At 38.7% G+C, this 23,366-nt stretch overlaps 1 protein-coding gene across 1 annotated transcript in view; it reads right to left on the minus strand.

Moving 5' to 3' along the window:
• The window catches only part of Hecw1 (HECT, C2 and WW domain containing E3 ubiquitin protein ligase 1), a 173,418-nt gene that overhangs the window by 109,704 nt on the left and 40,348 nt on the right, over positions 1 to 23,366 (minus strand). The window contains exon 3 of the mRNA XM_042694973.1: positions 15,560 to 15,654. Within this exon, the coding sequence (XP_042550907.1) occupies positions 15,560 to 15,654 (95 nt within the window). The remainder of the gene's footprint in view (positions 1 to 15,559; positions 15,655 to 23,366) is intronic.

Genomic DNA, 23,366 nt, shown 5'->3' on the forward strand with positions numbered 1-23,366 from the left:
TAGTACTTTCTCTTGTGATTAGGCTATGTTCTATGTATGCATTAACTCCAAGAAAGGAAGATTATAAGGAGCAAGCTAACCAATCACATATAGGTGAGAGAAGGGAAGGAAGAAGTCAGAAATACAAAGTGAGAAGGGATGAGCATAGGACTGCTGGCTGGAAGGTGGAAGGGACCAAGGCAAGAAATGAGGGCTCCCTCTGGGAGCTGAGAGTGGCTCCAACTGAGCCAGCATGGAGACAGAAACCTCAGTCCTGCAACCACGGGAACAGAATTCTGCCCACAAGAAGGCGCTCCAAGCAGGATTGTACTGAGATCTTCCTGAGAAGAACTCACCCCGCTCCGCATGTTATTTATATTGCACAACAATGAGCAGAGACTCTACCCATGTATGCTGGGTTTCTGACCTATTAGAGCTATAGGCAAACTTGGTAATCATTTGTAACATAATATTCATAAAACCTTTCATATTTTTTTTCTTTAGCTTTTTTCTTTTCCTTGGAAGGCAAAATGTCCTCCTGGTGGTAGAACCAACCATAGTTGAATTTCTCTGAGTAGCTATGTCCACATTGCATCCCCTGGGGGTCCTGAAGTAGGTACTTGGCCTGGTTCCCTTTTAGCAAACACATAGAGCTCAGTTCCCCACGGAGGTCACAGTGCTATATGCCCTGCCAGGGGTACAGGGCATTTGGCGGATCCTGGAGCTCTACTTGTTACTGGATAAAAGTAATCCTATTTTATTCTGTAAGTGGCCTGAAATCCTTTTTTGGAGTACACACACACACACACACACACACACACACACACACACACACACACACGAGTTTCCTGTATTTCTAGACTTTGAGGACACTTTGTAGGGGGAACATTTTGGGAGCTCATGATTTTTCAGTTTAAAGCACTTGGGAAAATGTTTTGATAGTAATATATATATATATATATATACATATATAATAAAATTGTCTAAAATATAACTGCCTCAAATAATTTTTTTTGTTTCCCAACTTTTTGAAAATATACATCCAGATTAAGTTACACACACACACACACACACACACACAAACACACACACACACACACACACACACACAGCATACTCCTTTAGTCTCCTGGAAGATTCTTTTATGTCCTTCATTCCTGTCACATTTGAAGTCACTTTATGAACTTATGCATTGACAGGTCATGCTTTTATTATGCTAAACTATGCTCTACTACACTCCAAAATCCAAAGGGAAACATCACAAGGACAGTCTGCAAAAGTGTATGGATGGAGAGAACAGGACTTAGATGGGTGTACAGGGATGCTGTGAGAATCACAGAGGGAGTTTGTCTACTTGTCCTTTGTCCTGTGCCTCTGGGAAGGCAGTGGACAATGGCCATCTTTTGTTAAGGAACTGATTTTTTTTTTGCTGGTCCTGGGGCTTGAACTCAGACCCTGGGCATTGTCCCTGAACCTCTTTGTGTTCAAGGTTAGCACTTGAGCCAAAGCACCACCTCCAGCTTTTTCTGAGTAATTTGTTGGAGACAGAAGTATCACAGATCTTCCTGCCTGGGTTGGCTTTGAGTCACTATCCTCAGATCTCAGCCTTCTGAGTGGTTAGGTGTGAGTAATAGGTGTGAGTCACTGACACCCAGTTAAGGAACTGATTGTTAAGAGACAAGATAACTGATTATCTGAACCCAGTGAAGTCTGCGGAACATCCAGGGTTTGCCTTGGTGGCTGTAGAAATCTACAGGGAGATTCAGCTCAGCTGAAGCAGTTGGACTGGAAGGGTATTAGTCAAGGTTATCCAGAGAAACAAGAGTAGTAGGATCTATACAGACATATAAGAACATATTTATGATAAGGTAATTGGCTCATAAAAAAATTCAGAACTAACCTGAATAGTAGGAATGTGTTGTGCATCTGTTCAAAGGACAGGACTGGAGACTATTTTGCCATGATTGCATGTTTCAATTAATTTATTCATGTTTACTTTTATTATAGTGTAGGTTTAGAAATTTGAACTTCACCCTCTAGGTTAGAGAAAGCTATAGATGGTTTGATTTGGTTTTTATTGCTCTATAGTAATGGGTTAACTTCAGTTACACATATTCATGGTAGACAATTGCAATGCTTTGGACAGCGAGTGCAACGGATAGAATGGATAGATTTGCACTTAAGGATTGCTCTAACGCAGAGGGAGGGTCACCCCAGCCCCCCACCACCACCTCACAAATCTGATGTACACTCAAGAATGAGAATCCCAAAGGTAGATGATGTAATAGAGTCAAGAAAGACTAATCTGGAGACAGGTGTGATCACTGAGGTGAGTGATGAGGCTCTGAAGATGCTGGGAAAGGAGATCAGATGAGCAAAGAGAAGGGGAGGAGAAGAGAGGGGAGGGGAGGGAAGGAGAGGGGAGGAGAGAGACAAGGAGGGGACTGGAGGGGAGGGGAGAGGGGGAAGGGAGAAAAGGAGGGAAAGAGAGGGGAGAGAATGAGGGGAGGGGAGAGATGAGCCCAGTACTGTTAAGTGGTAAAATGAGTGATTTCATGACTGACTGAAAGAGGGTGTTGAAGAAGAGAAAAATCACTTGCAGGAGAGACTGGGTCCCTTTCTTTGTATTTTCTTTGAATTTAGAATCTTGTTCTTACAAATTCAGAAATTCTTGACAAGTATTGACCTTCCAGATCTGTGTTTTGCATCTTATTATTAAACTCACTTAAGGCTGTGAGAGGAACAATTTAGCTGTTTGTATCTAGGCATATGAAAATGGAGGGGAAAAAATAGCTATCTTAGTTTCATGTTGGGAAGCCATTATTAAATTGATGTACTACAAAACCTTTGCATAAATTAAAGCATCGGAAGTGTGTCAGCAATGGTTCCAACTGGGTCAACACTCTGATTAGAGAAATGGGTTACACTGCGCACAGAGCACAAGCCGTACACCCTCCACCTCTCACTCAATAGCTCAGCAATTTGGAGGGGAAATCCAGAGTAGGCGAACAAGGTTTATCTATCTGAGTGTAGCAGTAAAACCCTGATAATATTTACAGCTCATTCCTTATATGTTTCTGCAAATATGTCTAAAAATGATGGTGTTTTCACATAGATCTTTCTTTCTTCTCCTCAGTGACTTGCTTTAAAAATTTCTTAAGTTGTATCCCCATGTGAACATATAAAAAATTGATTAAAGAGCCTAGGTGCTGGGGCTCACACCTGTAATCTTGGCTATTCAGGAGGCTGAGATCTGAGGATTGCACTTTGAAGCTAGCCAGGGTAAGAAAGTCCGTGAGACTCTTACCACCAAGAAACTACTCAGAAAAAGCTGGTGCTGTGGCTCAAGTGGTAGAGCACTAGTCTGGAACACAAAGAGATTCGGGGACAGTGCCCAGGCCCCAGGCTTGGCCAAAAAAGAAGAGGAAGAAGAAGAAAGGACAAAAGAAAGAAAGAAGGAAGGAAGGAAAGAAGGAAGGAAGGAAGGAAGGAAGGAAGAAAGAAAGAAAAAGAAAGAAAGAAAGAAAGAAAGAAAGAAAGAAAGAAAGAAAGAAAGAAAGAAAGAAAGAAAGAATTAAAATAATCGTTTAAAATTTTAGGCAGACATGCTCATTTTTTTTCTTGCCAATGCACTGTCTTTTGTCTTGGGACAGGTTTTGAGGAGACTTTTATTCTGCAAGAAAGTGGAAATAGCCTACTAACATTGAAGAACTGGCTTCAAGTGTCCCCAAGACACACAACTCATATGTTTGCCTGCAGTAGTCGATGTATCCCTGTAGAGGGGTCAGAGGTGACCCTGCTACTGTCTCCAGACTGTTGGATCATGTGATGAATGAGTGAATAGGTACTTCCTTTTCTCTCACTTATGGCAGGAAAGTTTGTAATCTTTTATTACATATGAGTTTAACTCCAAGAATCTCAATCTTCCTCCTCCTACATTTCTAGGGACCATGAGAGGAACTCAGACCCACTCTGGTTGTCTAGTTGTGATTTCCAAAGATAAGACTAAATACCAAGACATTTCTATTCTAGAAGTAATCAGTAGTAGCTGTGATCAAATTAGTTTCTTAGAAATACTCACTAGATCCACGATTTAGTCTGTTCAAAATATCCCTTATCATCCATCCATTCATCTACCCATCCACCCATCCACCTAGCCATCCATCCATCCATCCATCCATCCATACACACATATACATACATACATGCATGCATGCATCCACCCACCCACCCACTCATCCATCTATCAATACACCTAGCCACCCACCCATCCATCCATTCATTCACCTACCTCCCCCATCCATCCATCCCACACATCATTCTGGGCTAAGTGAATTTCTTTAATTGAACACCTCTATAAAGCTCCTGCTTTATAATTTTTGGAGCATTCAAACTTTCTGCATATCATCCATATATATTTGGATTATTATGCTGTCACTAAAACCGATATGCAGCTACAGAACTCGTAGAAATTAACTTTTACTCTAGGTTACTGTATGGTGAGAAAGTGCTGAGATTAGCACAGGCATTATTTTATCTTAGCCACAGACAACTTGTGAGGTTGTTTCAACAGTTCTGTGAATGGGATTCTTTTTGTTTTTACTCACTTATGTATAGCATGTAAATTGAGAAATTGAAGCTTTAGAAACTTATTTAAGTTTATACAAGGTTGCCAAGCTATAAAGTACCTGATCTAGGAGTTGAAGAACCCATGGTTATTGGGTAGAATGATTTTATAGGGCACCTGACATGTTCAAGCTACTGCTTTTACAAGTGCTAAAAAATATCCCACAACAAGACAGGGAGGTAATGTGTCTGGATGAGCACAGGGGCCAAATATCAGCAAATTACATGAGCATCTTTGCATGAAAATAGAGGAAATGATATTTGAAGCAGTGACCTACAGGAAGGGAGGGAGTGAATCAGGTAAATATCTGGGAAAGAAAACTTATCTCATAATGGTGCTGATGTTGGGCGAAATGAACCCCAAGATAAGGACTCAAATGATTTTTCTTTCTTGTTATTGTTTCTAACATATTTATAAGATGATTTCTTTGTTGCTTTGCATGTCCGTCCCCCATGGTATAATCCCTGTTTTCACTGTATTTGATGTTGGTATAATTTGAGGACGGGAAGGGAAAAAACAAATCGTTTAAATAGGGATACAGGTGGACCCATTGCAACAATGATATGTATGAGACATTATGTCGAAAAATGAACTTTACAACTTTGGCTGGGGCGGGGGGTTGGGGGCAGATGGGAGGGCAGGGATGGTAAGAGGAAACAAAGGAGGAGGCAACAATGCTTGATAAGAAATGTACTCATTACCTTGCTCATGTAATTGTAACCCCTCTGTACGGTATTTTCACAATAAAAAAACTTAATGAAAAGGCAAACTAAAAAGGCTTAGATATTTCTAGAAATGAAAGATCTAGGAAAAAAGAATAAGGAATCAGCTTCTTGGTATTCATTTTGTTAAATTGTCAGCTACTCGTTCAAAGGAGCTATATATCATGGAACGCTCATCTGGTATATATCCTACTTTACTCAGTTTAATTGTGTACATATGCATATAGCCCTGTATGTATTTTCATAAATGTTTATAATTTTAGATCTAATTTCCACATATGTGAAAAAACATGTACCTTTTGTGTTTCTGAGCCTAACTTGCTTCACTCAACCTATTTTTTGCAGGTCCACTTATTTCCCTGAAAGTGATATAATATTCTTCCTGATGTGTGAACACAATTGTAGTTTGTATATACACCACATTCATGGTATCCCCAGTGTGATCCATTTGTCCATGATGGAGCATCTGGCCTACATAACTCGGCTATGATGAATAACTTGGATAGGGTGAATAGTGAAGTAGTGAACATGCGTATGGAGGTATCTTTTAATGCCAGGAAGCTGAAACATAGTTTGTTAAAGTGGGTTAGGCTTAAGGGGAGAGCTATGGACAAATGGAGAGAGAAATGGTGGAAAATACAGTCACAATACTCATTGCTCACTTGTGAAAATAGAGTCAGGCAATTTGAGGGGATGGGTGAGTTTCGGATAGATGAAGAGAAAAATGATGGTAGGGGTGACATTGATCAAGATGCATTGTACTCATAAATCAACATGTTGAATTGAAACACCTTTGCATAACTATTTAAAACTAATAAAAATAAATTTAGTAAAGAAAAAGAGAAAAGGCATAGCAATCCCAAGCAACCGGATTTTTTAAATGTCAGGTTCACAATTTTTAAAAAGTAGAATACTTTTCCAAACCTGAAAATATGGTGCACATACTATGTAAAAAATATATGACCCAATACAATTAAATATGTTCTAAACTCAAGGAACTGTTTAAAACAGTGACTATTTATTAATGACTATATCTGAATATATACACATATTGTGTTTAGAAATGAAACATTAAGGCTGGGATCTCCTAATTGCCTGTGAAATACAGTCATATTTAATCTCCAACAGCGACACTATCATAAAATATAGACACAGTCAAGAACTTGGACTGGAATATTATCTATTACACCAGGGAAAATATAAAAAAAAATCCCCAAGATCAGACTTCTCTTTGATCCTAGAACTGCTTGATAATTCTGACTTCCCTTTGGCCAAGCACAGAGCCTTTATACTCTAGCCATATGCCTAGGGACTTCATTAATATAAGGTATTCTGCCATCTTTGCTAACGGAATTGAAAAAAACATAAAAGGAGAAAAAAGTTATCTCTATGCATTAAAATGCAAGCATTTGATTCTAGTTTTTTTCTGCACTCTTTCACAAAACAACACCAGAGAAAGCTCCTGGTCTAGAATTGCTGGTTGTGCCTGGTTGCCTACAGCACTTCAAATCCCGAGACACTTTTGCTATGGAGTGGGATTGAATGGCTTACCAGGACCTAAGATTAATTATCATGGGGGCTAGTGAGGTTGCAGATGTACAGCAGACTCTTGAGTAAATGAACACTGAGGGCTTGCTCATTGATTCACTTGCTATGTGGTTTTGTTCATCAACCTGAACTTCACTTTCACATTGACCGAGAAAGTCAAAAAGCACTGATTGACGTTACGAAATTGCTGCTTAGGTTTGAAAAGTGTCATTGGTATGAGGGAGGTAACTCTCTTGGCTTCTGCTTAGGAATTAGGTCTCAAGTGTCCCCATCCGTTAGGAATTCTTCCCTTACCACCTTTGTTCACTCTGCCACAGGTCAAATGCCATTTGCTTACATCAGCCCTGGGAACTATGAATTCATGACTTCACAAGATATTTGTTTTTCTGAAGAAAAGTATCGTGCAGTTGAACACTGGAGCTAAAAGTTGCAAATCTAGAGTCAGGATCTTTATCCTTTTGTGAAATGTTAATTCAAGAGTTTTAGAGAGGACCTATTTAGGATTTTGCGAAACTGTTTTAAAGCCACACTTTTGCCAATGTAACGAGCATTTATTGTGCACCTACTATGCAAGAGGCACCGTGCAGGCAGGTCTGAGAATACATGCAGCTCAGATGATACCAGTTGATCTGACTGAGGCTGGCAGACTTCTTAAGATTCCAGGCCTTGATTCCAGAGCTGGAGATAATAAAAGGCCTTTGTTTCTGCTAGCTTTTGAGGCTCTTTGGATGGTGAAATTGAGACTGAAGAAGTCACCTCTCTTCGGGGAACAGGGCAGGAGTTCAGCACTGTTAAACCATCACTAATGTTAATAATGAGCCTTTATTGTAAGCACCCCTTTGTGTTTATTTAAAAGAGCTGAGGTGGAACCAACCCAGATGCCCCTCAGTAGATGAATGGATCAAGAAAATGTGGTATATATACACAATGGAATTCTATGCCTCCATCAGACAGAATGACATTGCCCCATTTGTTAGGAAATGGAAAAACTTGGAAAAAATTATATTAAGTGAAGTAAGCCAGGCCCAAAGAAACATAGGTCCCATGGTTTCCCTTATTTGCAATATCTAGTATATGTATGAGTCAAGCGGAAAAGGTCAGATAATGTGATGTCAGGAAAATGAACCCTTAGATATGTATTTTAATGTTTTTTTCTTTCATGCATGTGTTTCTAACGCATTTATAAGATTATCTCTTTGTTGCTTTGTATATCCCTCCCCCACGGTATAACCCCTGCTTTCACTATATTTGATGTCAGTATAACTTGTGGAGGAGATGGGGGAAAAACCAGTTGTTTAAGGGTACAGGTGGACCTGTTGCAACAATGAGAAGTACAAATTGTCATGTCCAAAACGAGCTTTACAACGTCAGTGCGGGGGGGGGGGGGGAAGGGGAGGAAGGAGAAGGATTGGGATTGGGGGGAAGGGGGGAGGCTGGGAAGGGATGTGAAGGGTAAACCAAAGGAGGAGGCTGTAATGCTTGGTAAGAAATATACGCATTATCCTGCCCATGTAATTGTAACCCCTCTGTACAGTATGTTCACAAATAAAATTAAATTAAATTAAAAAAAAATAAAAGAGCTGAGGTATTTGGGGCCAGGCAATATGACTTCCTAATTGACAGCCATTAAGCCTTTCCCTAGTGCCCCAGCTGCCTTAAGCAAAGGATTAGCAGCCAACTAGCCAGACTAGCATATACCAGCTTCAGTTGCAAGAAGCTCTATAAAGGCCTTGAGGAAGCTACACAGCAACCATAGCTGCTTGCTGAAGATGCACACTACTGCATAGGGACTGTACCAGGGTTTGAAGTCCAGGCCTTGTTCTTGCTCAACTTGCTTGACTGGCTAACATTCTATTCCTGAGATATACCTCCAGCCTGCTTTTTAAAAATTTTTTATTTTTTTAAAATGTGAAAATATCCAGCCTGCTTTTTATTGGTTATTTTGGTGATATGGTCTCCATTACTGCCCTGGCTGGTTTCTAACTATGATTCTCTAGATTTCAGCTTCTTGAGTAGCTAGGATTATAGGCATGAGCAACCAATGCCTGGCTCTCCTGAAAGAATTTAAGACATCTAGAGTTCCATGATTAAGGATTTTAATAAATAAATGCATATTTGATTTATTGGATTGTGTGGAGAAGATCAAGCTCATGTATATTTTATATTTTACATACAGAGATATGCATAGCATCTTAGGACACAGGGACTGTGCAGAAGAGAGCTGGTATAAACCTAGTTAAGTTAGACCAAGGATTTCTGTTAGGGATTGAACTATGTCCCTCCAAAATTCCTACATTGAAGTACTAACCCTCATGTAGCTGTGTAGGGGTTAATTCAGGCTACATGAGGTCATGTGGTTGGGATTCTGACCAAAACTAAGTAGAGAAAGAGACAGCCGAGATATACACATATGACATAAAGGAAAGGTCCTATGAGGACACAGCAAGAAGGCAGCCTCCTGCTAGCCAAGGAGAGAGCCCAGGGGACAACAAGACTGCAGATACCATGAATTTTGACTTTTAACTTCCAGAGCAATGAGAAAAGAAATGTTGCTGGTAAAGGGATTTGACCTTAAGGCCTTGGTGCTATCTTTTAGCTGTATTGCTCAAGGTTTGTGCTCTACCACTTGAGCCACGGCTCTACTGCCAGCTTTTGGTGGTTAATTGGAGATAAGAGTTTCACAGACGTTCCTGCCCTGGTTGGCTAGCTACAATCCTCAGGCCTCAGCTTCCTGAGTAGGCAGGGTTACAGATGTGAATCTCTGGCACCTGGCAATGTTTTTGTGGGTTTTTTTGTTGTTGTTGTCGTCACCGGTTGTGGGGCCTGAACTCTGGGCCTGGGCATGTCCCTCAGCTCTTCAGTTCAAGGCTAGTGCTCTACTACTTGAGCCACAGTGCCACTTCCGCCTTTTCTGCTTATGTGGTGCTGGGGAATCAAACCCAGGGCCTCATGCATGCAAGGCAAGCACTCTATCACTGAGCCACCTTCCCAGGCCCTGTTTTTTTGTTTGTTTGTTTTGAGCCATGCAGTTTTTGGTTACAACCAGAGCCCAGTAATCAGTGATCATCGTTAGCCCTTGTAGGTAGGAGATATAAATTAATCTTACTGAAATATCATGACACATTTTTAAAAGCTTTTACATGAGTTGCTAAGAGTTGTTAAGAATGCTTATTTGTTACTAAAGCTCAAGTTGTTTTTTTGTTTAACTCAGTGGTACAAGAAGTCATACAAGGTATATTTAAATAATAAAACAATCTAGCTTTATAATTACTTCACTTTGTCTTTATAGCTAATTCATTTCCTAACCAGTCTCCATTCAGTTGAAATTATGTCTTCTGGGTAAGTTCTGTGTTTCACATGCTCAAGGAAATGCATGTAACTCTGCCTTCACCTATCACACACAAGTGGTAGAGTACAGAGAAAAGTTCTTCTTTAAAAAATAGTCATCTCATGCCAGGTGCCGGTGGCTCACGCCTATAATCCTAACTACTCAGGAGGTTGAGATCTGAGGATCGTGGTTCAAAGCCAGCACAGGCAGGAAAGGCCCTGAGACTCTTCAATAAACCACTCAGAAAACCGGAAGTGATGCTGTGGCTCAAGAGGTAGAGTGCTCACCTTGAGTTCAAACCCCAAGACCAACCACCATCACCACCACCACCACCAACAACAACAACATCGTACAGAGCACATCCTGCTCCTGCATCGACATTGTGAAGTTTCTGTACTTCTGTAAACATTCTTGGACATGAATGTTGAACTCCTTTGGGTAAATACCAAAGGATGTGGTTGCTGGAATCTACTGTCAGTGTATGTTCAGCTCTGTCGGAACTTTCTTCCTAAGTGGCTGCTTCATTTTTAACTTCCATCAGCAGTGGAAAGCAAAGAGTTCCTTCCACAGGTGGTCCCTGCATTGTGTCAGTGGCTTGGATTTTGATCATCCTCACCAGTGTGGAGTAGTAGGCCCTGGTTTTGATTGACAGTTTCCTCATGACTTCAGTGTTGAGCATCTTTTCATTTGTCTATTTGCTCTTTGCCTGTCTTTTCTGGACAAGGGATGTTTGGATCTTTGCCTCTTTTTCAATTTATTCATTTTTATCAGTACTGAGTTTTAAGGATTATTAGTATAATTTAGATATCAATATTTTCTCTGTTGTCTTTTTCTCCTGATCTGTAGGGTGTGTGTGTGTGTGTGTGTGTGTGTGTGTGTGTGTGTGTGTGTGTGTGTGTGTGTGTTTTACTCTCTTGGTGGGGCATCTTTTCATGTATTAATTGAAAATTACATTTTTCCTTTAGAAACTAATTTTAGGTTCATACCTATTTTTCAAGTGGTTTGATAATCTTTTCTTTAGTGATAAGAATAAGTTCTATGTAATTGAGAAAGTTAGCTGTTGCCTAATTTTTTTAAATTATTACTGTTAATAGTTGTACAATTCCATGTTTGCTTATGAGTATAATGCTTCCTGGTCCATGTACCTCCTCTTTTGTTTTCCTCTATTTTCCCCCTTTTGTCCATACCTCAAGTTTTAATCCTTTTGTTTTTTACTTTCAACACTTTTTAACTTCACCATTTTTCTTTTAAATAGAATTGATGCTTTTTTGAAATGCAGAAACAAGAACAAAGGATAACCCAATAAAAAATGATACTCATAATACACTACGTTGGAAATGAACTTTACAACTTCAGCAGGTAGGGCAACAGGGAGGGAGGAATGGGGGAGGGAAGGGATAGTGGGAGAAAAGGAGAAAAACAGAGGAGTAGGTAACAATGTTTGACAAGAAATGTATTCACTGCCTTGCTCATGTAACTATAACCCCTCTGTACATCATCTTTACAATAAAATAAAATTTAACTTAAAAAAAACAGAGTATAAACTATAAGAAATTTTAAACAAGAATTGATGCTTTTTTTCTTCTTAGAAGTTTTTATGTAATACATGTTTTTTTTCTTTTGTGGGGCCAGTCCCAGATCTTTAACTCAGGGCCCAGGCACTAGAGATCAGTTATTTTTTCTAACAGCTAAAATAAATTACTTTCTATTTATTAAAATATAATCAGATTATTTATTAGAGATGATAATTTTGCCATCTTTTCTCCATATTAGATTCTCTTTTCTTTCTCTCACCTAATGCCTAGCTTGTACTTCTAAAACAATAGTGTCATGATGGTCTCTTTAGTCTTTCTCTGAACTTTAATTAAACTGCTTTCATATTTGATGAGAAAATGTTGCTAATATTTGCCTTGAGATACACTTAAATTTATAGGTTAAGGAAGTAACTCACATTTGACTGTGGTGTGAACTTCTATGTGTTACATGTCTCTTGCCCCCAAACAAAGCAAACACTTTAATTTGGGCTTAGGATAAAACCCAAACCTCCTTAAGTGCCCTTTAATAGCTTAGACAGGATGCATAGCACCTTGGGAAAGTTTTCTCGAAAGAGAATGGCTGATGTCATTCTGTCTTCTCATTCTTTCTTTCTCTTCTAGAAAAAGTCTGATGCTTTTACCAAGCAACAAATATTCAAAACTCTGCTGCTTGACTAAGAACAAAATCTAAAGAGACTTTTGTTGGAGAGATGAATATAACATGCTCTAGGATAAATTAGCATAGCAAAGTAAAGGGTGGGTAGGAGATTGTGGCTATGGTGTACCTGAAGTTTAGTGTTCTCCATCTGGAAAACCTTCAATCAGACTCTTAAACTTGTTAGTCCAAAAGTCCTCTTTGTGTCTGATGCTAGAGGATTAGAATCGGGCTTCCTTGCTGCCAATTTTCTTATCTGTTTCCCATTATTGATTTACCCCATCCCAGAGAAGTAGCTTTTGAGGATGAGAATATGCCTTGTTTGGTGTTATATGTCCAGAAAAGCTCTGAGATATATATAGAGACATTTACACTGAATGCAAAAATGAATTATTGAAGCCACAGGTTACACAAATATGTATAAAATAACTGTTCTGAGCAGATTGCCATGGCTGAGTAACCTGAGAACCACATGCATTGGTGAATGGGGGGGAGGGGGCTTCACAGGTGGGATTTGTTGCTGCCAGAGGACGATTAAAGGTAAGAAGCAATGAGCATCTTAAAACAATTCGTCAGATTAAGAGTCTGACAAAATGTGGCTGTGGTTTCTCAGCTGGAAGAAAGTACACACACGTTATGTCAACATCTAACCTCAACTTCTCTCTATTACCGTTAGAAGCAGCTTTCCTATTCGACATTTGACTTTGTGGAATGAAGACTGAATTTAATGTTGCAATAGACAGAAAGTTTCATAAAGTACTCCTTTCAAAAATCATCATAAAACCTTCTAATAAATGTCTAGGCAACACTGATCCTTTGCATGGAAATAAATCACAAGCACAATTTTAGCACAACCACTCAAATTCACCTTTATTGTGTGTTATCTCTAGCATTTGATATATAGCTTCTTCAAATCATAATGCTTTCTAAAATTGTGCTTGCAAAGAAGAAGGTTCACAGAAATACATTTAAGGGAAAGAAGTGAAAAAAATCAGGTATTGTACAATAAAATAATTTCAGAGTGCTCGCTTCCCTAGCATACATTTATTTAATTAAGAAACTGAAGTTTTAGAACTGAAGAGGCTAAGTCCTTGGAAGTTGCTTCTTCTGAGGCTTATGGATGAGATCTCTCTCCTCCATGCCTGGTTAGGCTACTTCTGGTGATATGCTGTCAAAATAAATTATGAGCCTGTTAAGAAGGCACCAAGAAAACAGAATTGACTCAAAGTCTTGTCTGGTGCGATAGCTTGGATCTGGCATGTTCTTTGAAGGTCCTTGTGCTGAAATGTTGTCCCCAACTTGTGGAGCCATGGGCAAGTGGTGGAAACAAGGAGGCAGGGATAGTGGAAATAACTTAGATTATTGGGGTGGGGTGCTCTTGAGGGGATATTGTGGTCTCACATGTCTCTCTTTTGTTTCCTGGCCACCATGAGATAAGTGACTTCCATTCTGTGTTCCCACCATAACGTAGTCTCAACGCAGGCCCCCAACAATGGGATCAACCAACCATGGCTAAAACCTCTGAAACAGTAAGACAAAATAGACCTTTTCATCTTTCAAAGTTATGATCTAAGATGTTTTGTTACAGTAATGGAAAGCTAACTAACACCCATACCTATGATTAAAAGCCACATCAAAAAAATTAACCTATCAGTTTTCCCTAGATATTCCAGGGAAGCCAACTTTCCAGAGTCAGGCCTGGGCATGAGGATAGATTGAAAACATGGTTGTAGCAGCCTGAATATGCTGAGATTATGAGAGGTAGAAATCTGATGGGATTGATTTGAGGAAAATGGACATGAACATTCTCCAAGTCTCCTTTGACTGGGGGAATTTTATACACAGAACAATGAATGAAAACAATATAATTTCACATCTTGGGAAATCTTGCCAAGGTCTGGTTAAACCCCCTTTGGCTGCTAGGCTAGGAATATCACTGCCTGAACATGAGCTTATCAAAAGTCACTTCACAAGGAAACTGATACATTGTCTTCCAAATTCTGACAGAAAAAGCCAGAAGAGACACTAGGCAATATAAATCAACAATTGCAATCTAAGGCAAAGGATAAGAATAATTCAAAATACCACAACTCTGATAGAATTTCCAGTCGACAACCCAATAAGAAGTATATTCTTGGACTATATGTGGTCCAGCCTCTAAACTTGGCATGAGTGGCCCTGATGAATTAGCAATATGATATCCTCTTCCTGTCTCTCTCTCTAGTGGCCTTTTCCAAATGACTTGCTGTACAGTGGCATAGGGCAGATCTGCATATGGGAGGCATTTTCTAAATTGACTTTTTCTGCTATCAAATATGCAAGACTCTCCTCTTTTCCCTGCTGTTCCTACTGTGTCCTTTTTATAGTGAACCCAAGCTAGCATCCAGTCCTATGGGACCCTTCAGGATCCTGAAGTTTACTTATTTCAGTGTTTATCACCAACACTTTGATCAGTGTCCTTTAGGACACTACCAAACTTAATTCTAAAATAGCAAAGCAGTATTTTTTGTTATGTTTAGAGTCACAGTCCTTTCTAAATCATTCATATTCCATATCAAAGACTTTCTCTAGCTTTTTTTTATCTAGAATAAAAAATCTTTTTCTCCCTTGCATGCCAAAGTCTTCCTTAGGTTTTGTTCAGCCTTTTCAGATGATCATATAAAATATCTATAGAAAGGGAAGAGATTGCAACTTTCAAGTAGCCTAATCAGTTTTAGTTGGAACTAAGTAAAAAACACTGTGAAGATAAAAAGTAGATTACTTTAAGGAAAAGAAAGCCTCTTTTGTTACAGAACTGTTCAGGGCTGTGGTGTAAGGAATGAAAGATGGGATTGAACTCTTGAATTTGCTACTGGCTGTTGGTATAACTGGAGATCCAGTACTTAGGAAACACAGGAAAACACTGGTGACATCTCTAGCAAACAAATGGAATGCACGTTAAGAAATGCTTTTGAGCATGTGGGCTTTGGGTCTCATTCTTCTTCACTGTTTTGAGATGTGTCTAAGTACTTTTAATTCCTTTCAATATGTCCCCATGTTTGTCGGAGTACACACACACACACACACACACACACACACACAAGTGTACACACACATCAGAACAAAATCGGAAGAAAAAGAAACACTAGGGTTGTGTGTGACTAAAGAGGAAGAATTGAGACTTACAGGAGCTGCTGAGTTTTTGACTGTGACGCTAGGGGTGGTAGCTCTCAGGGCTCCGCTCACTCCATGGTAATATTTGAAGCAGATCTTAGTTTCAGCTGAAAGACAAAAATAAAATGGGACTGAATAGTAGTGTAACACACCAGGAAGAGACAGCTTTGTCCAGAGGGTACAGCTCTAAGAACTGTAACCAGATTCTTTCCAAAAGCCAGCCAAGCCACACTAGACATTGACTAGCTACCTATGGTCCCACAGATGAGTCTTACTTTCTAAAAACACAAGATAATAAGTTGTTTTTCACAGTATTCATTAGCATCAGTGAGTTGTCCAGGGGTTTCATTTTGGCATGTTCACACTGGATACCATGCTCCTTGCTCAGATTCAACTCCTCATCATTTTCCATCATGCTTCAAGTGCCTTTCAAAACCAATCTCCAAGTATTTGGGCCAAATTCAAATTCACCCTCTTTCACTCTCTCCATTTGCTCTCCCTCACTTCAGAGAGAACCCTTTTTCCATTCCTGTCATTCAATTTTCTGTCGATTGCTTATAGGCATTTCACTGTGGTGGTTCAGCATGGACACACAGTATTTTAATCACATTAATTGGCTTACTCTCATTTTCCCACTTCCCATACTCACTATTCTTCAACAGGTTTCGATGAGTTTCATCCTCCCATTCAGTATTGTTCAACCTCCAACTTTCCCTTTTGGTCCCTATTGTCTTATCCTTTCAGTCCCACAAATGTATTTTATATATATATACATACACTATATATTATACATATGAATATCAGAATGTTTACATATGTTTATGTATACATTTATCTTTTAGCTCTAGAATATACATACAAGAAAAAAGTATGATCTTTATTTCTCTGAATTTGTATTATAATTTTCTCCATCTTTATTCATTTTCTTCATAGGGCACAATTCCATCCTTCTTTATGACTGAATGGTGCACCATTGTTTATATATTTCACATTTTCTTGGCCCATTCATCAGTTTTAGGGTATCTGGGCTATTGTTCGCATAGCCAGGCTACTGTGGAACATGCTGTAATAATTATAAGGTGCAATTGCATCCATTAGATCTTGACATGTTCCTTCAGATATATTCCCGAGCGATATTGATAGGTCCTATTGTATCTGCAATGTTTAGGCTTTTGAGGAACTTCCGTACTGATTTCCGTAGTGGTTGAACTAGCTAACATCAGCCTTAGTGCCCATGTGAAATCCATTACTCAGACATCTCAGCACCTAATCTGTCCCATTGGTAGCTGTTGCTTTGAAATCTTCAGTTCTAAAATTTTTGGTAGTTTGATCCCTATGACCAGTCTGTTCCTTAGTAATATCCCATTATTTAATTCACTGCAATTAATATCTTGGTGATTTCAAGGAAGACTTTAATAATATGCTTCTCCATATTTTCTAACTCATCCACATCAATGATAGCTTTTTCAGCATCATGATTTACTTTTTGCAGATGGTAAGCAGAAAAGCTATAGCTTTGGGAAATCACACTGCTTGAGGTTGAATTTCAGCTTCACTATTTATATTGAGTGAGTCAGTGAGCAAGTCACTTAATTCTTATGTACATCACATTCCTTTTGTGTAAAATAAAACTGACAATAATATTCATTTCATGAGATGCTGATTAAGCAAGTAAGAATGGATAGAGTCCAATTAAACGCTTAGTAAGCGTTAGTGGTGGTGGTGATGTGTTAGACAATAATGTGATTTCATTGCCTTCTGGCATTTAGTACTGACCTGTAAAAATCTTGCAAGCAAACTGAGTTTAGTTCATTTAAATTATTTTTCCCAATTCACTGCTTATTAGATTTTGATTTAAACACTGAAACATTTACTAGCCTATGTCTTGGTACCTTGTATTAATTTTATTTGAAATGATGTGAGAAATCTTCCATTTGAGATTCCATTTCTCAAATCTGCAAATTTGCCTGCAGTTGTAATGTCTATGGTAGTCTTAGCAGTAGCCAAATCACTAAGTACACAGGGCCACATATAGTGAAGCATATAAAGCGAACTCCAAGAATTGGAAATAAGAGGTTCTTATTTTGTCCTATTTGCACTTATTTCTATTTTTTTCCTGTTAGAGTTTTCTGTGCCCTTTGTCTTGTATATAAGTCTATCTGATCCATGGGAAGGATAGGGAATCATAGAAACAGCAAGACCAAGGGTGAACTAATGCAACAATGACACTAGACACTACGTTGGAAATCAACTTAACAACTTAGTGGGGAGGGCGGGGAGGAAATGGGAGGGTAAGCAGGAGAAAATGAGGGAGGGAGTAACAGTGTTTAAAAAGAAATGTACTCATTACCTTACTTATGTCCTTGTTCATCACACTTACAATAAATAAAAAAGAAAATACATTTTTATTATCTAGAAATAATCATACAAAAGTGTTCCAATCCAACATGTCGACTTATGTGTCTTGACCAGTGTCAACCCTTCCATCACACTCCCTCAACTCTCCCAACTTCATCCCTTCCCTCAAGTTACTTGGCTCAATTTCCACATATGAACACTGAATATTATAACTGTATTTGCCCACCATTCCACTATTTGTCTGTCCCTCTCTTCTTAATTATAGTGTTTTCAAAAACATTTACAATTTTCTCAGCAAGAACATGAAATATGCTCACTGTAGGAAAAGAAGAAAAGTACAAACAAAATAAAAATCTATGAGTTTTTGCATACTCGAGAGTATAAACTTTTTACAATAATAAATTTTGCTATTTATAAATTAAAATTCTTTTTTAATAGGCTTTTATTGTGAGAATACTGTATAGAGGAGGGGTTCAGTTACATGAGCAAGGTAAGGAGTACATTTCTTATCAAGCATTGTTGCCTCCTCCTTTGTTTTTCTCCTACCCATCCCTTCCCTTCTATTTCCACAATTACACTCAACACCCCCCCACAACTGTAAAGTTCGTTTTTCGACATAGCATCTTGTACATCTCATTGTTGCAATGGGTCCACCTGTATGCCTGTTTAAAAATTTGTTTTCTCCCTTCCCCTCCCCAAATTATACCAACATCAAATACAGTGAAAGCAGGGGTTATATCATGGGGGAGGGACATACAAAGCAACAAAAAAAATCATGTGGTACCTTATAAATATGTTAGAAGCAATAGCAAGAAAGAAAAAAACACTTGTGTCTTTATCTTGGGGTTCATTTCACTTAACATCATTTTATCTGACCTTTTCTGCTTGTCTCAGACATAGACTAGTTATTGCAAAGAAGGGAAACCATGGGACCTATATTTCTTTGGGCCTGGCTTACTTCACTTAATAAAATTTTGTTCAAGTCTTACCACTTCCTAAAATATGGGGCAATGTCATTCTTTCTGATGGAGGCATAGAATTCCACTGTGTATATATACCACATTTTCTTGATCCATTCATCTACTGAGAGGCATCTGGGTTGGTTCCATATCTTAGTTATGGAAAATAATAGTGCAATAAACATAGTTGTGCTGGTAGTTTTAGTATGGTCTTGTTTGTGATCATTCAGGTAAATGCCCAAAAGTGGGATTGCTGGGTCATAGGGAGCTCTATGTGGAGTCTTTTGAGGAACCTCCATACTACTTTCCAAAGTGGTTGAACCAGTTTACACTCCCATCAACAATGCAGTAGGGTTCCCTTCTGTCCACAGCCCTCCAGCATCTGTTTTGTTATTAGATTTCTTGATTATAACCATTCTAACTGGGGTGAGGTGGTATCTCAATGTTGTTTTGATTTGCATTTCTTTTTTTTTATGACTAGAGATGTTGAGCATTTCTTCATGTGTCTATTTGCCATCCTTCTTTCCTCTTCAGAAAAGTTTCTCTTTAAGTCTTTAGCCCACTTATTTATTGGGTAGTTGTTTCTTTGAGGATTTGTTGTTGGGGGATTTAATCTTTTGAGTTCCAGGTATATTTTAGATATGAGACCCTTGTCCATTGTATGGCTAGTGAAGATCTTCTCCCAATCTGTGGGCTTTCTATTGATCTTGCTAGCTATGTCCTTTGCCATGCAGAAGCTCTGCAATTTCATGCAATCCCATTTGTCCAACCTTTCTTTGATTTGTTGTGTTTCTGGTCTCTATTAAGAAAATATCAGCTTGTGCCAAGGAGACCTAAGGTTTTTCTTAATCCATCCTGTAATGTTTTCTGCTTTGACTCCAAGGTCTTTGGTAAATTTAGAGTTGATTCTGGTGCAGGGTGATATAAAATTAACCCTCAAAAATCAATGGCTTTCCTGTATGCCAACAATGAGAAGAGGGTGGCTGAAATCAGGAAAGCAACTCCATTTGTAATAGCCCCACAAAAAATAAAATACCTAGGAATTAACTTAAACCAAAGAAGTGAAGGACCTCTATGATGAAAACTTAAAAAACCTGAAAAAGGAAATCAAAACAGAACTTAGAAAGTGGAAAACTCCCATGCTCCTGGACTAGAAAGATCAACATCATGAAAATGGCAATACTTCCCAAGGCTATCTACAAATTCAATGCGATACTTATCAATATTCCAGCCTCATTCTTCAAGGAAATAGAAGAGGCAATCCAAAAATTCATATGGAACAATAAAAGACCCCGAATAGCAAAAACAATCCTCAACGAAAGAACAGTGCTGGAGGAATATCAATACGAGATTTCAAACTCTACTACAAAGCCATAGTAATCAAAACAGCTTGGTACTGGCACAAGAACAGACCTCAGGACCAATGGAATATAATTGAAAACACAGAAATGAAGCCACAGACCTATAGCCACCTAATCTTTGATAGGGGAGCAAAAAAAATAGAATGGAAGAAAGACAGCCTCTTCAGTAAATGATGCTGGCAAAATTGGTTAATCACTTGTAGAAAACTAAATTAAAATTCTTTTTTTGTTGTTGTTGTTGGTTGTAGGGCCTCAACTCTGGGCTAGGGTGCTGTCCTTGCGCTCTTCAACTCAAGGCAAGCACTCTACTGCTTGTGCCACAGCACCACTTCCGGTTTTCTAGTGGTTTATTGGAGATAAGAGTCTCACGGACTTTCCTGCCTGGGCTGGCTTTGAACAGCGATCCTCAGATCTCAGCGTCCTGAATAGCTAGGGTTACAGGTGTGAGCCACCAGCACCAGGCTTAAATTAAAATTCTTAAGCATGGTCAACTATTATTTAAAACTTTGGAGGTAATACTCCTCACTCTGTGGAACAGTTGAATATGTTTATATTTTATAAATATTCTAAATATTTATAAATGTATATATTTAAAATATAGATTATAATACTTATAAATATGTTTACAAGGCTTATAGATATAAAATATTTATAATATGTGGATTCTTTATTAATACAAACACCCAAATATTTATAAATGTAAACTTGGAAATATTTGGAAATTTGAGATTTTCCCTAACAGCATGACACTAGCGATGATTTTCAAAGTTAAAATTTGTTCCTTGAGATACTGGAGCAAAAATTGTTGGTTGCCTACTCAACATTCATGCCCTTCAATAGAAAGCCCACGGACTGGGAGAAGATCTTTCCTAGCCATACAACGGACAAGGGTCTCATATCTAAAATATACTTGGAACTCAAAAAATTAAACCACCCAACAACAAATCCTCAAAGAAACAACTGCCCAATAAGTAAGTGGGCGAAAGACTTAAAGAGAAGCTTCTCTGAAGAAGAAAGAAGGATGACCAATAGACACATGAAGAAATGTTCAACATCCCTAGCCATAAAAGAAATGCAAATCAAAACAACATTGAGATATCACCTCACTCTAGTTAGAACAGCAAAAATCAAGAACTCTAACAACAACAGATGCTGGAGGGGATGTGGACAGAAAGGAACCTTACTTCATTGTTGGTGGGAATGTAAACTTGTTCAACCACTTTGGAAAGCAGTATGGAGGTTCCTCAAAAGACTCCACATAGAGCTCCCCAACGACCCAGCAATCCCACTTTTGGGCATTTACCCAAATGATCACAAACAAGGCCACACTAAAGCTACCAGCACAACTATGTTTATTGCAGCATTATTTACCATAGCTAAGACATGGAACCAACCCAGATGCCCCTCAGTAGATGAATGGATCAAGAAGATGTGGTATATATACACAATGGAATTCTATTCCTCCATCAGAAAGAATGACATTTCCCCATTTGTTAGGAAATGGAAAGGCTTGGAAAAAATTATATTAAGTGAAGTAAGCCAGGCCCAAAGAAACATAGGTCCCATGGTTTCCCTTATTTGCAATATCTAGTATAGGTATGAGTCAAGCGGAAAAAGTCAGATAATGTGATGTTAGGAAAACGAAACCTCAAATATGTATTTTAATGTTTTTGTTTCTTTCATGCATGTGTTTCTAACGCATTTATAAGATTATTTCTTTGTTGCTTTGTATGTCCCTCCCCCACAGTGTAACCCCCGCTTTCACTATATTTGATGTCAGTATAACATGTGGAGGAGATGGGGACAAACAAGTCGTTTAAGGATTCAGGTGGACCTGTTGCAACAATGAGAAGTACAAAATGTCATGTCAAAACCAGCTTTACAATGTCGGTGGGGGGGGGAGGAGGGGGGGTATGATTGGGTGGGAGGGAGGGGGGAGGCTGGGAAGGGAGGTGAAGGGTAAACAAAGGAGGAGGCTGCAATGCTTGGTAAGAAATGTATGCATTATCCTGCCCATGTAATTGTAACCCCTCTGTACAGTATGTTCTCAAATAAAATAAAATAAAATTAAAAAAAAAAAAAAAAACATTCATGCCCTTTTTTGTCCTTAATAAAATCTTGCTGGGTGCTGGTGGCTCATACCTGTAATCCTAAGTATTCAGGAGACTGAGATCTGAGGATCATAGTTTGAAGTCAGCCCTGGCAGGAAAAGTCTGTGAGACTACAATTAACCAAAAAAATAAAATGCTGGAAGTGGAGCTGTGGCTCAAGGACTAGGCTTGAGCAAAAGAGCGCAGGGTCAGTGTCCTGGCCCCAAGTTCAAGCCCCAGTACTCGTGGGCATGTGCGTGCGTGCGCACACACGTGCACACACTCGCGCGCGCGCGCGCGCACACACACACACACACACACACATCTCAGCCATGCATTTTTCAACCTCCTGTATAGATACCCTCTATGCAGTTTGCTACTGTTATTTGAGGATTTCTTTTGTAGCTAAACAGAAGCTTCCCTGATGGATATTGCAGTATTCTTCTCTTGGGTAGAAAATATGAACACATTAGTGATCTCTTATTATAGTTTCCCAAATAGCTATTTACATTTCCACCAGAAAATGTAATGTCTGATGCTGACCATCCCTTTGATAGTTGGAAATTTTCACTTAAAAATGGGCTTAAAATAGAATCTAATTATCATATCCACTCAATTTAATGACTAGTGAAGTTAAACACCCTTTTCCCCATCAAATTTTAATAGGCTGCTTGATTTTTTTTAGCTCATTAAGTTTTTGTTAAGACAACTAACTTTCTGAATGGTGCCTGGATCCTCAGCCCCTCCAAAACTGAAGTTTTGACCTCTACTAATTGTGTGTTTATAATTCTTATTTTAGGGCATGTATTCAGGAAGTACAGATTGATTTATTTCAGTTATAATGTCAATTTAATTATGACAATTGCATCTCTACCCCTTGTTAGTAGGTCAGCTGTAGCATCTAAGTGAAATGATAGTTGTAAATCTATAGTAAACAAAATGCTCAATTAAATTTAAAGATTGTATCTTTAATTGGTTAATTAGCACTTAATATCTATCAGACCATTCATACTATTTAATAATTGGAGCCTCACAAGAATCCTATGAAGTA

Source organism: Dipodomys spectabilis, unplaced genomic scaffold, assembly GCF_019054845.1.
Source record: "Dipodomys spectabilis isolate Male_0828 unplaced genomic scaffold, ASM1905484v1 ptg000178l, whole genome shotgun sequence".
In the NCBI taxonomy this organism is placed as follows: Eukaryota; Metazoa; Chordata; class Mammalia; order Rodentia; family Heteromyidae; genus Dipodomys; species Dipodomys spectabilis.